This window comes from Alosa alosa, chromosome 1, assembly GCF_017589495.1.
Source record: "Alosa alosa isolate M-15738 ecotype Scorff River chromosome 1, AALO_Geno_1.1, whole genome shotgun sequence".
NCBI classification, from domain to species: Eukaryota; Metazoa; Chordata; class Actinopteri; order Clupeiformes; family Clupeidae; genus Alosa; species Alosa alosa.
This window is the reverse complement of record NC_063189.1, coordinates 49,932,300-49,946,172: the sequence shown is the minus strand read 5'-3', so window position 1 is coordinate 49,946,172 and position 13,873 is coordinate 49,932,300. Positions and strand designations below refer to the sequence as shown.

The window sequence follows — 13,873 nt, the reverse complement described above, 5'->3', positions numbered from 1 at the left end:
AACAATAATTAAACAAAGTAGAGAAGATACTGGCTAACTGAAAAGCACAGCTGTAAGCCCATCAGGACCTGCCGCTTTGGTGGCCTTCAACTTTCTAAACATATTATACACCTCATGCTCATTAGTTTGTAGGGTATATCTCCTTCTGGGGTGCTGGTTAACTGCTCTCTAAGACTAGTGTTACACCCCACCTTACGTGGCCCTTTAGGGGTGAACAAAAACCCTCTACTAACCCCAAATCCTAATAAATATCAATAACACCTTTTAAAATGTACCCAACCAGTGGGATTTATTACGTAAGGGATAATGCCCGACGAGGTGTCCATTATCAGAAATAAATGGACGACGCAGAGATGTGAACCGTCCGACGCTTCCGCAAAGTCCATTTATTTCTGATAATGGACGCATCGAAGGGCATTATCCCGTTTATACCATGGTCACTTACGAATGGGTACTATTAAGGCTGTATGTTTACACATACAGTAGGTGAATCAAAAGATTGGTCAGTTAACAGAGCATATGACAGATCAGAAAAACAAAAGAAAAGCCTCACGCTTCCTTACTAAGGTATACAGCAGCTTACCTCACTCCTGAGAAAAGAAAAAGTAGTGAAGTCTTCCGGTCCACTTCTTAACTCTGCACTTACTAAACCTGAGCTACAAAAATGCAGAAAACATGTAACCACCACCAGTATGAAAGACATAGACAAACATACATTAGTCCCACCTTGGAACTTCACAAATTGCAAAAACAAATGTACTGAAGGCTATATACTTATAACAGGTCAGACCAAAATCCCAGTCCATCAAACAAAGTGGACTAATGCCAATTAAACACTTGTCTGGCATTCAACATTACTAAGGCATACTGTAATGGCCATATGAATGAGACAAGCCTCCAGTAAACTTTAACTAAACTTTAAATAAACTTTAAACTTTAAACTTTAAATAAAACTTAAACAATCTGGGACTGCTGCTGACAAAAAAGGTGTTAACTAGGGCCAAGGTGGTTCAAACAAGATCTTACAAAAGATGGGCCAATTAACCCTCTAACCGCCCATGTCGCAATATTGCGACAAGCGTCATTAATGAATAAAACAGACGAGAGACGCGAGAAACACACGAAGAAGACGTGCATTTCCTCCATAACGCGGAAGCGATGCAGGCCTTAGTTTTGCACAAATTGAAGCAGAAATACACCAAATGTTGAAAAAGAAATTCACGTGTGATGAAGTCTTGGGTCTGTTATTCACCTATTCTGATTCTGAAGGAGAATATCTGCCTTTTGGAGAATATGATCGATCGTCTATTGACTGATTGTCACCGAGCGTCTGTGAATGGAGGTGCGTCTTTTTCGACAGTGTCCACTAAGCATACCATGCTTATTTCGACCCTCTGCCCAACATAGCTGGAGGTGCCAGTGACAGTAGTGATGATAGTGTCCGTAATGGACGTGGTATAGACAGCAGGGGTTGTAGAAATAGGGCTCTGAAGAACTTCAAAGTCACCCGCAATATGGAACTGATTTGACCAGGCTACTTTATTGTATAGTAGCATAGGGTTTGTGATTATAGTAATAGTTTACTATTGTTGGTTTACATGAGACTGTTTTCCTGTTAATTTGTTATGTCGGTGAAATCACAAAAAAAGAAAGTAAAACTGCTCAAATATGTTCAACATCTAGTATTTACTGAAATGTGCATAATTCACGGTGGTTGCCATCCAGTGACGTCATAATATGCAAATTAGATGAGTAAATTTACCCCCTTCATAAACTTCTGGTCATACTCAATGATTTTCACATTTACGGTAGGACTTTATCTCTGACCACTTGAAAGCCATGGCCTTTTGAAATTTTGATATAAAAAATCCAATTTATATTTTTTAAACCCTGGCGGCTAAAGGGTTAAGGTGCTGCCACTGGATTTAAATTGAGCAGCCAAACAAGTAGCCATACAAGTGGTTGCCACTCCCACTAGACAAAATGGCTACCTACCATGAGATGAACAGAACAAAATCAAACGAAACAAACATTACTACATTCTTGTAACACATACAGCAACAAAGGTGACCAATACAGAAGTGGAATGCAACAGTCACAACCAAAAGGGTCAACACAAGTAGACCAACTACAATTGCTGCCACAGCAACACACAAAGACCCAACCAAAGTGATCTGCCACTACCACAACAAAATGGACATCATGTGGCCTTCAACCACATCTACAAGTTACTGTGATGTGTGTGTGTATATATATATATATATATATATATATATATATAGCCCCTCAGATTGGGAGACAAGCTCTTGCAGATGGTTGTGGACGCTCACCTGGTAACCTGGATTACAGATTACCTGACGGAGCGACCACAGTTAGATCAGACTGAAGAACTGTCTCTCTGACACTGTGATCTGCAGCACCGAGCCACAGGGAACTGTGCTCTCTCCAGTCCTGTTCACCCTGTACACATCTGACTTCAGCTACAACACCGAGTCATGCCACATGCAGAAGTTTTCTGATGATACTGCAATTGTGGGGTGTATCAGGAACGGGCAGGAGGAGGAGTACAGGAGCCTGGTGGAGGACTTTGTGCAATGGTGCAAACTCAATCATCTTCAACTTAACACTTCAAAGACCAAGGAGATGGTGGTGGATTTCCGCAGGTCTAAGCCCACTCTGCTACCAGTCCACATTGATGGGGTCAATGTGGAGGTGGTTAGCACCTACAAGTATCTGGGTCTCCACCTGGACAATAAACTGGACTGGTCAGCCAACACTGATGCACTCTACAAGAAAGGGCAGAGCAGGCTGTACTTCCTGAGGAGACTGCGGTCCTTTAATGTGTGCAGTAAGCTCCTCAGGATTGGACAATGAGTGTCACCCACTCCACAGCACTGTTGTTAAGCAGAAGAGCCTGATCAGCTGGAGACTTCGCTCACTGCCTAGCACAACTGACAGACTGAGAAAGTCATTTGTCCCCAGGGCCATTGAACTGTTCAATGCCTCACTTAAGGGAAGAGGAGAGAGACTTCTCTGCATAGTCTGTCTGCCTCTTCACCCCCTCCATGTTTGGTACTGTCTGTCCACTAGCCACTTGTACCACTGTCTTTATGCCTCACTGTTTGCGTGCTATATTAGCACATCAGCACATATGCATACCCCCCCCTCCATGCCACAGCGGAACTGTGGCCACACTTATACATTTTCTTAAATAGTTAAATATATAGACTTTACTTTACTTTATTTCTGCATTGTTGCACTGTTGACTTACTCATTTGCACTATCACCATGACCACTATCACCATTGCACTACCACCATGACACTCATTCACACAGAGCACCTTAGAGCACCTTACCATACCTTACTATGCACAGAGAATCACAGGCTCAGTCCCTGCCTCAGTCATTGCAAGCGCCTCTGATTTATTAATCACCACTATGTGGATACTGTTGAATTGATTTAGATTAAGTGTTAGTATAATTTGTATTTTTGTAATTTGTATTTTAGTATATTTTTATATATTGTATTAAGTGTTAGTATAATTTGTATTTTAGTATATTTAGCATATTCTTTATCTTCTACTGTCCTCACTGCTTAGTTGTGTTTTTATATTATATACTTTAATTAGTCTTTCTGCTGTTAAAGAATGTGTTTGTGTTGTATGTATGCTGCTGCTGAAACCTTGAATTTTCCCTGGGGATCAATAAAGTATCTATCTATCTATCTATCTATCTATCTATCTATCTATCTATCTATCTATCTAATATAATAATAATATAATAATATTTATTTATACAGCACTTTTCAAGCATTGAACACAAAGTGCTTACAGACAAACATGAAGAGAATTTTTTCTATGCACAAAGTGCAGCAAAAGTGCTTCACACACAAGACCTAAACAAACAAATAACAAAAATGCCTAACGGAGCGGTGTAATCGCCAGCGTACCTGTCACACGTGAAACATACAACATATGAAACATTCAAGACGGATAACAAACAAAAACAAATAATAAAATAAATAATTAAGACATTTTAAAAAGAAAACTCATGTTAACTTAGTAGTCCAGTTGGTTGGATCTAGTTAAGCGGCTGAATAGTCCAAGGGCAATGATGAAGGCGCACAGCTGTGTCCAACCCGGAGGATTTAACGTTTTCCTGGCAGTCTGGAGAGCACTGGAAGCAATGAACAGTCTGAAGTCGTAGGTGATCCTACAGATCAGCAACTCGGTGAACATTGACAGCGACCGTTTGTTGTTCAGTGAGATCGCCAGAGTTCTTTAAACTTCCTTCTAACGTTAACATTAGCCTACTCAATCCAGACTCCAGGCAGCAGAGCATGGCAGCTCGCAGGTCAATCCAGTGGTCGCGCAGCGAGAAATCCCTTTCCGGCGCGCTAGGCGCTCACGGATGGAGTACACCAGAGGCCCAGGACAAAAACCAACGCCAACGTTAGCCATGGCTAGGTCCTCAGCACTTAACGTCACAGCATCAACAGACTTGTCAGCAAATAAAGGACTAAGAATAACACAAAAACTACCCAAAAATAACACAAATAAAGAGAGAATACATTTAACTAGACAAAAAATACAAAAAAAATAAACAGAACATTACATAAAATTACGAACATTACATAAAAACTAACAAAAACATGATGCCAGACGGAGCGGCGCGTCTCGCCAGCGTCCCCGTAACCTAACAACGGATGTGTATAGGGAACCAGTAACACAAAGTGACTGGACAAAATTGGGAAGCCACACCCACTAAACAAAGATCCACTGATCTGTGGAGTGACTGTATCCCACACAAAGGTCACAAAACCATTAATTAGCTGTGACTAGACAAACAAAAACAGTAACACAAGTGACCTAACCAAAAGTGGACTGCACAACCACGACACAAAATGGGCCACAGTGTAGTCAACCCCTACACCAAAAATGTTGGCAACTTACACCTAACGGTGTGTTTCCACACACCGACATTTCGCGTCGCTCTTATTGAGGTTGAATAGATACGAAATTCGCTCTGGTTGGGCGAAATAAAAGCGAATCGCCGAGGCAGGCGAAACAAAGTTGGCCAAAGTTTAACTTTATTTAAATGAGGGCCATTCGAGAACCAATCAGGTCCGCCCGCGTCTTTGTGTTTGGAGGCGGGAGTTACAAAAAAGTCTGACCAAGATGGCGGAGACTACCTGAGCTGTAACACGAAAATTTGTATGCGATTCAAATGTTTCTACACGAACATTGGCACTTGTATCAACACGAATTGTGGTTTATATGCTACACGAACTTAGTCAGAGTACATACACCACTAAATAGACCACTATATATGTTAGTTTAAGGACTCAATCATAGCTTTTTAGCTAGCTGACAGGCGAAATGCTAGTATTTTAGGACATCGGATTGCATTGTAAACCTAGCTAGACAGCTAGGCTACATGCTGCAACACAGGTATGAAATATATTATGTCTTATGACCTTGTTGTTTCTATGAACATGAATTGTTGTTTATAGGCAACATCAACTTAGTCGAGGCATAATGACCCCTGGATATCTTCATTAAGTACTTAAACGTTTGAACTAGCTGATTAGCGTAATTAGCTCGCTTGCCACCACTGGCTAGACACTGCAGTCAAAAGGTTAGCGGTTTCACCGTCACGCCCCCGAGGCGAAATTTCGCTGGCCGAAAGTTGCGAGGTGTTTCGCTGTGTGGAAACCCACCATAAGCTGCAACCAACTAGTGACCCAACAAATGTGGAGTTCAGTTACCACAAGGTCACACAAGTCTATCACAGCTACACAAACTTACATAGACATTACCTAATCTCATGGATGGTTAATTTCCAGCGAGCCCCCATTTGTTACACCCCGGGTTCATATCCCGGACGAGCCCCCATTTGTTACACCCCACCTTTATGTGGCCCTTTAGGGGTGAACAAAAACCCACCACTGACCCCAAATCCTAATAAATATCAGTAACACCTTTTAAAATGTACCCAACAAGTGGGATTTATTACATGAAGATAAACCATAATAAAACACTACATAGACATGACACAAAGTCTAGCACATGAGGCAGTACTATTGCACATTTTATTAATGTATTAAGCACTGTTCCTTCATTAATATTGGAAATTTGCCTAATTTATAAAGTTATAACAGATATATAGATCTAGGCAAGATGTACAGTATAACCAGACTTAAGGGCTCATGCAAAGGTGAGAGAAACACTTCTAACATTCAAGAGGATATCAGAGATGTTCTCATGAAGGCCTGTGACCACGATCATGACAGTGATGCTATGCATTTGGTGAGAGCAGCACAAGTGGTGCGCAAAGAGATTTTTGATTCTATGTTTCACTTTGACGACTCATTCCATCCCAGTAGTCAGAATTATTCTGTCCCACCATCACTTTTTGCATTGATGTCTATGATCTTCGATGCAGCAAACATCAAACACCAAGCTCAACACAGACCACCATGGCTACAAACATTTCAAAGAAACACCCAGCAATCCTGAAAGAATTCCATGCTGGGAGGTTCGTTGTGCATAAGACATGCAACAAGTTCTCAGCCATTGTAATAGACCAGTGTCATGAACAGAACAATGCACTCATCAAAGGATCTGGTGGACCAGTTAGACTAACAGAGAATCCCGGGACACTGCGACGCTGGATGGTGGCTTGGCCCGGCCCTGAAATTGCCAGAATAATTATTGAATTTGAAAATGGAAGGTCACCACAACCTGAAAACCATCACCAGCATAGAGCAGCACAGGAAGCGTGTTAGGTCCCTCATAACAGTGATTGAGGAGATGGGTAACCCATTTCTTGAAGAGAGCCAAGATTTGCTGGTCCTTGATACCAATGACCTCAAACTGCATGGGAGACATGGAAATCTTCCACAGAAGTTACTGAAGCTTTCTATGAGCTCATGCAATTGAAGAATGATCAGAGTGAACTGCTGGAGCGCTTTATAGTGCTAATGTATAGGACAAGTGACATCATGGTGAATAAAGCCAGAAAACCTGTTTGCAAAGAAATCTAGAGCTTTAGAGAACATCCCACCCACAAAGGCTGCACTTGAGCAACATATTAAGCGGGCCAAACCATAATGCATAAGAAAGACTTAATAAACTAATGTTGAACAGATATGCCTTTAGACCCCTCTTGAAAGACCCAAAACTATCTCAGGAACAGAGAGCACTGGGCAACTCATTCCACTAACAAGGAACCACTGAGGAAAAGAGTCTTGAATTTGACCTAGCGTTTATGTCTGGTCGACACATCATCAGAAGTCAGGAACAGATGTATATAAACTTAGTTGTGCAGTGTTGACATCATGAATATAAACGTTCTTTTTACAACTATCAATCCAGTTGCTACAGCTTTCATATCCATTATATGCATAGTAAACATATAAAGTCCAAGAACCACAACCATATATGGTGAAGATAAAATCAATCCCAGGAGGAAGTACACAGACACATAATGCAAGTAAGCATTGAGTGCCCAACTTTGTGACACCTCCAAGTGGGCAGGTCAAAACTAATTGAGAAAGTAATCAATTTTGCATTGAACCCGGAAAGGAGATTTGTCTACTCTCTAAAATATTCTATATATTTTAATAATGGTATTCTCCTTAATGGTAATCTTTAGACTGGAAAATCCAGACCCTGATAATCTAGAAACTGGCCCAACTCGAGGGGCGGCACCAAGCATGCATTTGAAAATCTTACTGCACGCAATTGGATAACACTACGACCAATGTTTACTGACTAATTCCGGACTTCGACGCAATTGGATAACACTAGGGATCGACCGATATGGATTTTTTAGTGCCGATACCGATTTTTTCCCATCAGCCTTAGCCTGCTTTAATTTTGCTCCCTCAATTTACGTAATAGAAATGACACATAATTACACAAATGATGATAACAAATGTTATAAGTCTCAATTTAAAAAAGGAACATTTATTGAACTTATGGATGGGTGCACTGGATATGGTTAACTGTGCAAAATGCTTTTATCAACATCTTACAACACAGCCTTGATGATGCATTGCTTGCTGACTATAAGACATAATTCAGGTCATCACAAAATGTCCTTTGTCAACACATTTAAATAATTTAAGAAAACAATAAGCCTGAAAAGTAGCTATTGAAATAAAGTGCTTGATTTGTAATTTAAGACTGCATGGTTTCAATTTTTCTATGTTCTGTATTTTTTTAAAAGCTCAGAACATAAATCAGCAGAAGAAAATAATGTGGTGTCAGATGTTTCTGTTCTAAACGGCATTAACGTCAAATGGTATAAAACATATATCTCTCAAAGTTTTAAAATCTCTCCTTCAGGTAGCGCAGCACTCTCATAAGCTGTGATGCACACACAAACTTCTGTTTGGTAGCTGACGAACCACCATTGAAATGGATTGATAATGATAACGTTAGCAAACGGCTCTAAACAAGTAAGGCATAAACACAGTATGTCTGGTACATGGTAAACGTTAACACGAATTAATAGTCAACTACATATAACACGTCTCATTATTAAAGTTCTGATATCACTGCGATGGCAACTCCGCCCAGCTCGAAGGGAGGGGGGGAGGGAGACGCACACACCACACGCGTCCAAAACTCAGCCAGGTGGTCGCTGAATAAAACTCCCACAAATATCACGGAACACCGGCGGCATTACTTAATCATATGATTGACCAGTGTTCGTAACAGCTACCGCTACCGCATACATACGGATAGCCTACAACTTAGCTATTTGCAGCTCCCTAAATAGGCCTACAACGGCAAGCAGTTTTATAGAAGAGGCATTCAGGGAGGGAGACACACACACACACACACACACACACCCCCACGCGTCCAACACTCAGCCAGGTGGTCGCTGAATAAAACTCCCACAAATACCACAGAACAACGTTGACATTAGGCCTACTTAATCAAATGACCGGTGTTTGTAATAGCTACAGCATGCATGGATAGCCTAGCCTACAACTTAGCTATTTGCAGCTCCCTAAATACAATGGCAAGCAGTTCTATAAATGAGGCATTAAGCATTAAATAAAGTAGCCTACCTATCTATCATTCACGTTTTCCATTTGGACCCACATACTTGCTTCCACCTTCAAAGTGTATGGCAATATTTCAGCTAAGTCAAACAGTTAAAAGATGCTTTGAAAGTTTAAAGTTCACTGTTGTCTTGAAGAGCAGGCTTTCAGCACTCTGCTTTTGGGGGAGGGGCAGTCTCCACGTGAATTGCAGCGTCTCCAGCAACACAGAGCTGCCTGGACGCCTGTATGTAAATAATGCGGGGGAAAAAACTAACGAACGCAGCCACTTATCGGCGGATGCCGATACACGTAAGAAACGTAAATATTGGCCCAATATATCGGCCGGCCGATATATCGGTCGATCCCTAGATAACACTATGACCAATGTTTACTGACTGATTCGTTGCAGCGCTGCCGTCATTTGTTTAGCTCGCCTCTGGCCCGCCTATATCAGATACACCGATGTGATTGGTTACACAAAATGCAAATGGTAAAAGTAACGTGCATCATTACTCATTGCCGGAGTCTCTTGCAGAGAGAATTCAAATTATGCTCTTGTGAGAACTCTGGATTTCCAGGGTAGGTAATCCTGACAATTCTCTGAAACTCTTACACACTAATTTTGTTCTACCTCATACAAATCCAAAAAAGCCACAATAAACAGTAATGAGAAACATTATAAACAGGAAATTAGCATTTACCCATAATCCCTAACTGCTTTGTATCAACTGTGCCACTAGTTTATGGGACAATAACACTGATTTCTAAGTTATTTGAACAATAGTCGTGAATCATAGTCAACTTCAGACATCAGACAGGATGGCAGCCATTCTAGAACACTCTTCCAGAGGCCTCCCATGGCTGTTATGAACTGATCCATTGTGGCTGCAAAAGGGTGTACTATGCGTTGCAGGTGCAAGAAGGCTGCCTTCAAGTGCACTGATCTTTGCTCTTGCTCAGGAGACTGGACACAGCCAATAGAGACATGACATTAAAAAAGGAAAACATTGTTGAGACAAATACTTGTGTTTTTTTGAAAGGGGTCCTTATTAAATTGCTCTTTATCATATTATTTACTATCTACCATTCCACTATGTATCTATCTATCTATAGGCATAGCAGTATAGGCCTAAAGGTGAAAAAATAAATCACATTTCTATGTGATTAGAATGTTGCCAGTTAAAGGTTCCATTTGATACTGTCATAATGAATTTAAGCAACCAGTTTGAATGGCAGTTAATGTAAGTTCTAGATCTTCACAGTAGAATTCTGGAATGATTTGTAAAAATATTTTACTCCTCAAAGATGTGTATATTATACAGCAAATATCTAGTCCCAGATGTCAGATCTGAAGTGGCTCCACGTCTGAAATTAAACCTTAGGGGGTGAAGATTATATGGTGAAACTTTAATGCTTTAGTCATAAAATGCACAATTGTTTTGCTTATCAGCCTAACTATATAGTTCTCTTTATTAATTAAGTTCTTTATGGACCATTTTCAAATTACTCTTTGTTCCCCCTAGCAGAGGCTTTTCTCTTTTCCCATATTAACCTTCTAATCTCATCATTCATCCAGGGTTTACAATTTGCATACAGCTTGACCCTTTTATGTGGGACAACCACATCAGTACACAAATTTAAGTATCCGCAAACAGACTCAGTAAATTCATTAATGTCCTTTGCAGTGTTCTCAAAAATCGCCCAGTCGTTGGTCATCTTTTTCACTGTGATCTTTCTCATTTTCTGTCTCTGTACCAGCGGGATGTATTTGGGGCATAACGGCACCAAGTTATGGTCGGCTTTGCCTAAACTTGGCAACTTTGGGACACATAGGCATCCTTGACTTTGGTGTAACAGTGGTTGAGGATTGTATGTAATAGTATGACCCACTGGTCTTTACTGCGCAATGATTAAAGTCCCCAGTTATCATAACAAATGCATCCGGTGACGCTGATTCGATCCTGTGCACGGCCTCCTGTATTTTCTCAGCCGCTTCCTTAGAAGCATTCTTGTGCGGCACATACACCGCCACCAGGATCACGTGTGAAAATTCGTGAGGGATGTAATATGGGCGTATGTTGACAGTCAGTATTTCGATGTTTGGAGAGCATGTATGGGATTTTAAACCCAATGTGGTCCTTGAGCCAAAAAGTTTGCCCACTCCTGTGCTAAAATGTAGGCCTATTGTCATAGTCAGTGACCTTGCCAACCCACAAATGCAAATAATAGCAGCCTAATATGATGAACATTTACTTTTTTCTTTTATTTACCACAAAGCCTGGTATAATACAGCCTAAACCATGTTGACATTAAGTGAAGTATCCGTAGCTTAATCTAAATAGGCAGTCGTTTTATATGTCGTCTTCCAGAAATGCTTAACCAACATGAACGCGCAAGGATGCCCGTGTCCAACTCTAAACTCGCGCATGAGCGGTCATCTACCAATCAGCATGTAAAAACTGGTGCCGGAAGTTGCAACGGCCAAATGCCATGCTAATTGACTGAAGCTAACCCTCCTTGCTAGGTTGGCACAGTGGTGGTTTCAAAGTTGTTGCTAGGTTAATTGCGATGGTTGCTAGGGTGTTGCTGTGGTTGCTATGCCAAGTAAAACGGTTGCTATGCTGGTTGCTAGAATAATCATGTTGGTTGCTAGGTTGAGTTGTTGCTATGGTAACTGAGATGGCTGCTATGATGTTGTTAGGGTAGATATGGTGGATATCTCAACATCAAGGTCAAAGGGGGCACCAAGACCGCCTGAGTCAGACACCTTTAACAAACTAATACAAGTGTTAGCAATTTAGGGTGAATAATCAGATATCCAGTATAGAAACTATGAGATATTTCACCAAGATATTGTTTGTAGAATCTTCAACCTCTTGACTGCTTCCGTAAGATGCTGAATACAACCTTTTCCCTCCTATGCAGACAGCTGCTGTTTGTGGTCACATTCACAACCTTTCTCTTCAACTGTGTTGAGTATGATATCCTTTTTGGTAATCGGGCAGTTAACCACACGGGACCCAGTGTCAACCCTCTGGACAGGAGTAAGGTTACACTGCCAGATGCCATCTTGCCCAGTCATCAGTGCTTCGAGAGGTTAGTTCAATTACTTTTTACATTACTTTTACATTACATTACACTCCTTATTGCATGTTCACAATATTATTAGGACCTTTGGCTTGTCTTTGTAATAGCAGGGCAGACAGAAACTGAGGTGTCCTAGGTTGTCCTCGGCCCTTGGATAAGTACTACATTGTATCAGCTGACTTATTTAACTTTCCTGCAATTCAACAGAACCGTAATTCTCCTGAATGCAAAATTCCTGTATAATAGTTGACGGGCATCCCTCTTTTGTTACTAGCCCTTTATAGGTATAGGTCTAATTGAGTGCCTGTCACTTTAAGACGTTCGTAAGGGGACACAGTTAAAGGCTGCTGATGTGTGTGGATGCAATTCATAACGTTTAGAGATGCACAGATATGGAATTTTAGGGCCGATAACGATAACCAATATTTATTGGTTTGTTGTGGCCGATACCGATACGATAACCGATAATATTACTCTTTTGTGAAAAGTGATTTGGGGAAAGCATTTAATAAGCATAATTTTATTGCAGTAATTTTACCTACCACCAAATGATGGACAGAACTCATAATAGTCCTCAATAGTACGGCAGTCAACAACATAACAGTAGCCTAGCCCTACAGTATGTGTGGCTCCTTTAAGTGAGCCTGACGTCAGTGAATTGCGGGTGAGTGGCTAGAGAGTTTGAATCGTTTTCATTTAGGACTAAACGCTCATAAACGGCTCAGCTTGGAATAAGCTACAGTATTAACGTTTTTCATGTGACGTATTCTAGGTTCTATAGCTTTGTTTACATCCACCTGGTAGGCAAGGGACAAGTTGAACCCATTGAACATCGTTGTCTGCAGCTGTAACAGCCAATCGAAATTGGTGGCGAAGCCGCCAAACAGGAAGTGAGCTCATATCTCAGCAACCCTTCCATGTATCATAACCAAACTTACTACATATATTCATGACCCCATTAGGAGGACGCTCAAAACATTTGGTGACCTTTGACCTGTAGGTGGTGCTGCAATTAGCAATATTGCATTTTGATGTGTAGTTGCTGATGTGTTTTATCAATCTTTTATTTTTTGATGTGAAACTGATGACGACATGTTCCATCCAGTTAATTCTAATGCGTGCGTGCAAGAGCAGGGCAGGACGGGCTGGGACGGGCTGGGGTGATTAGGTGGGGGGGGGCTGACTGGCGGAGGCGGTGGCAATACTCAGCCCTGTTTCAGCCCTGTTGATCCCGGGTGTCTGCTGAGTTCTATCTTCTCACCGTGGCTACTCCGGCCTATTCTGCTTGGCCCCCTCATTGCTGCTTGCAGCTATATTTGATATTAAAATTTCAATTTTGAAGCTATTTGTAAAGTGTAGCCTATGCAACCCGACTGTTGTAGGCTTGCCTACCACTCTCTGCAGTGCCTTGCCTACCACTCTAGTTGTAAACAAACGGTCACATGACATTATGACGTAGGTGCAAAACCTTAATAGCGACCAAATCAGAGTTTGTGAGGGAAACTTTTTTAACTGCGGGTAACTGAATAAAGCTGCAACTCCTCAGACTGTATCTTATATCCGTCTACTCTGTTGCGCACAACCTGCTGCAGCAGAAATGAAAGACGTTGCCCCGAAGGTTTTAATAACTTATAATACTAATACAAAATCCAAGCTAAAGTAATGCAAATATAATACTAAAACACAACTTAGAACTAGGCCTACTTATGTACTCGTCCCACTAACGAG

General features: G+C 41.2%; 1 protein-coding gene across 4 annotated transcripts in view; it reads left to right on the top strand.

Moving 5' to 3' along the window:
* atg9b (autophagy related 9B) overlaps nt 1-13,873 on the top strand; it is a 91,641-nt gene that overhangs the window by 28,556 nt on the left and 49,212 nt on the right. For all 4 annotated transcript variants that reach the window (XM_048240448.1, XM_048240442.1, XM_048240431.1 and 1 more), the window contains one exon: nt 11,984-12,154. In XM_048240448.1, coding sequence (XP_048096405.1) covers nt 11,984-12,154 — 171 coding nt within the window. The remainder of the gene's footprint in view (nt 1-11,983; nt 12,155-13,873) is intronic.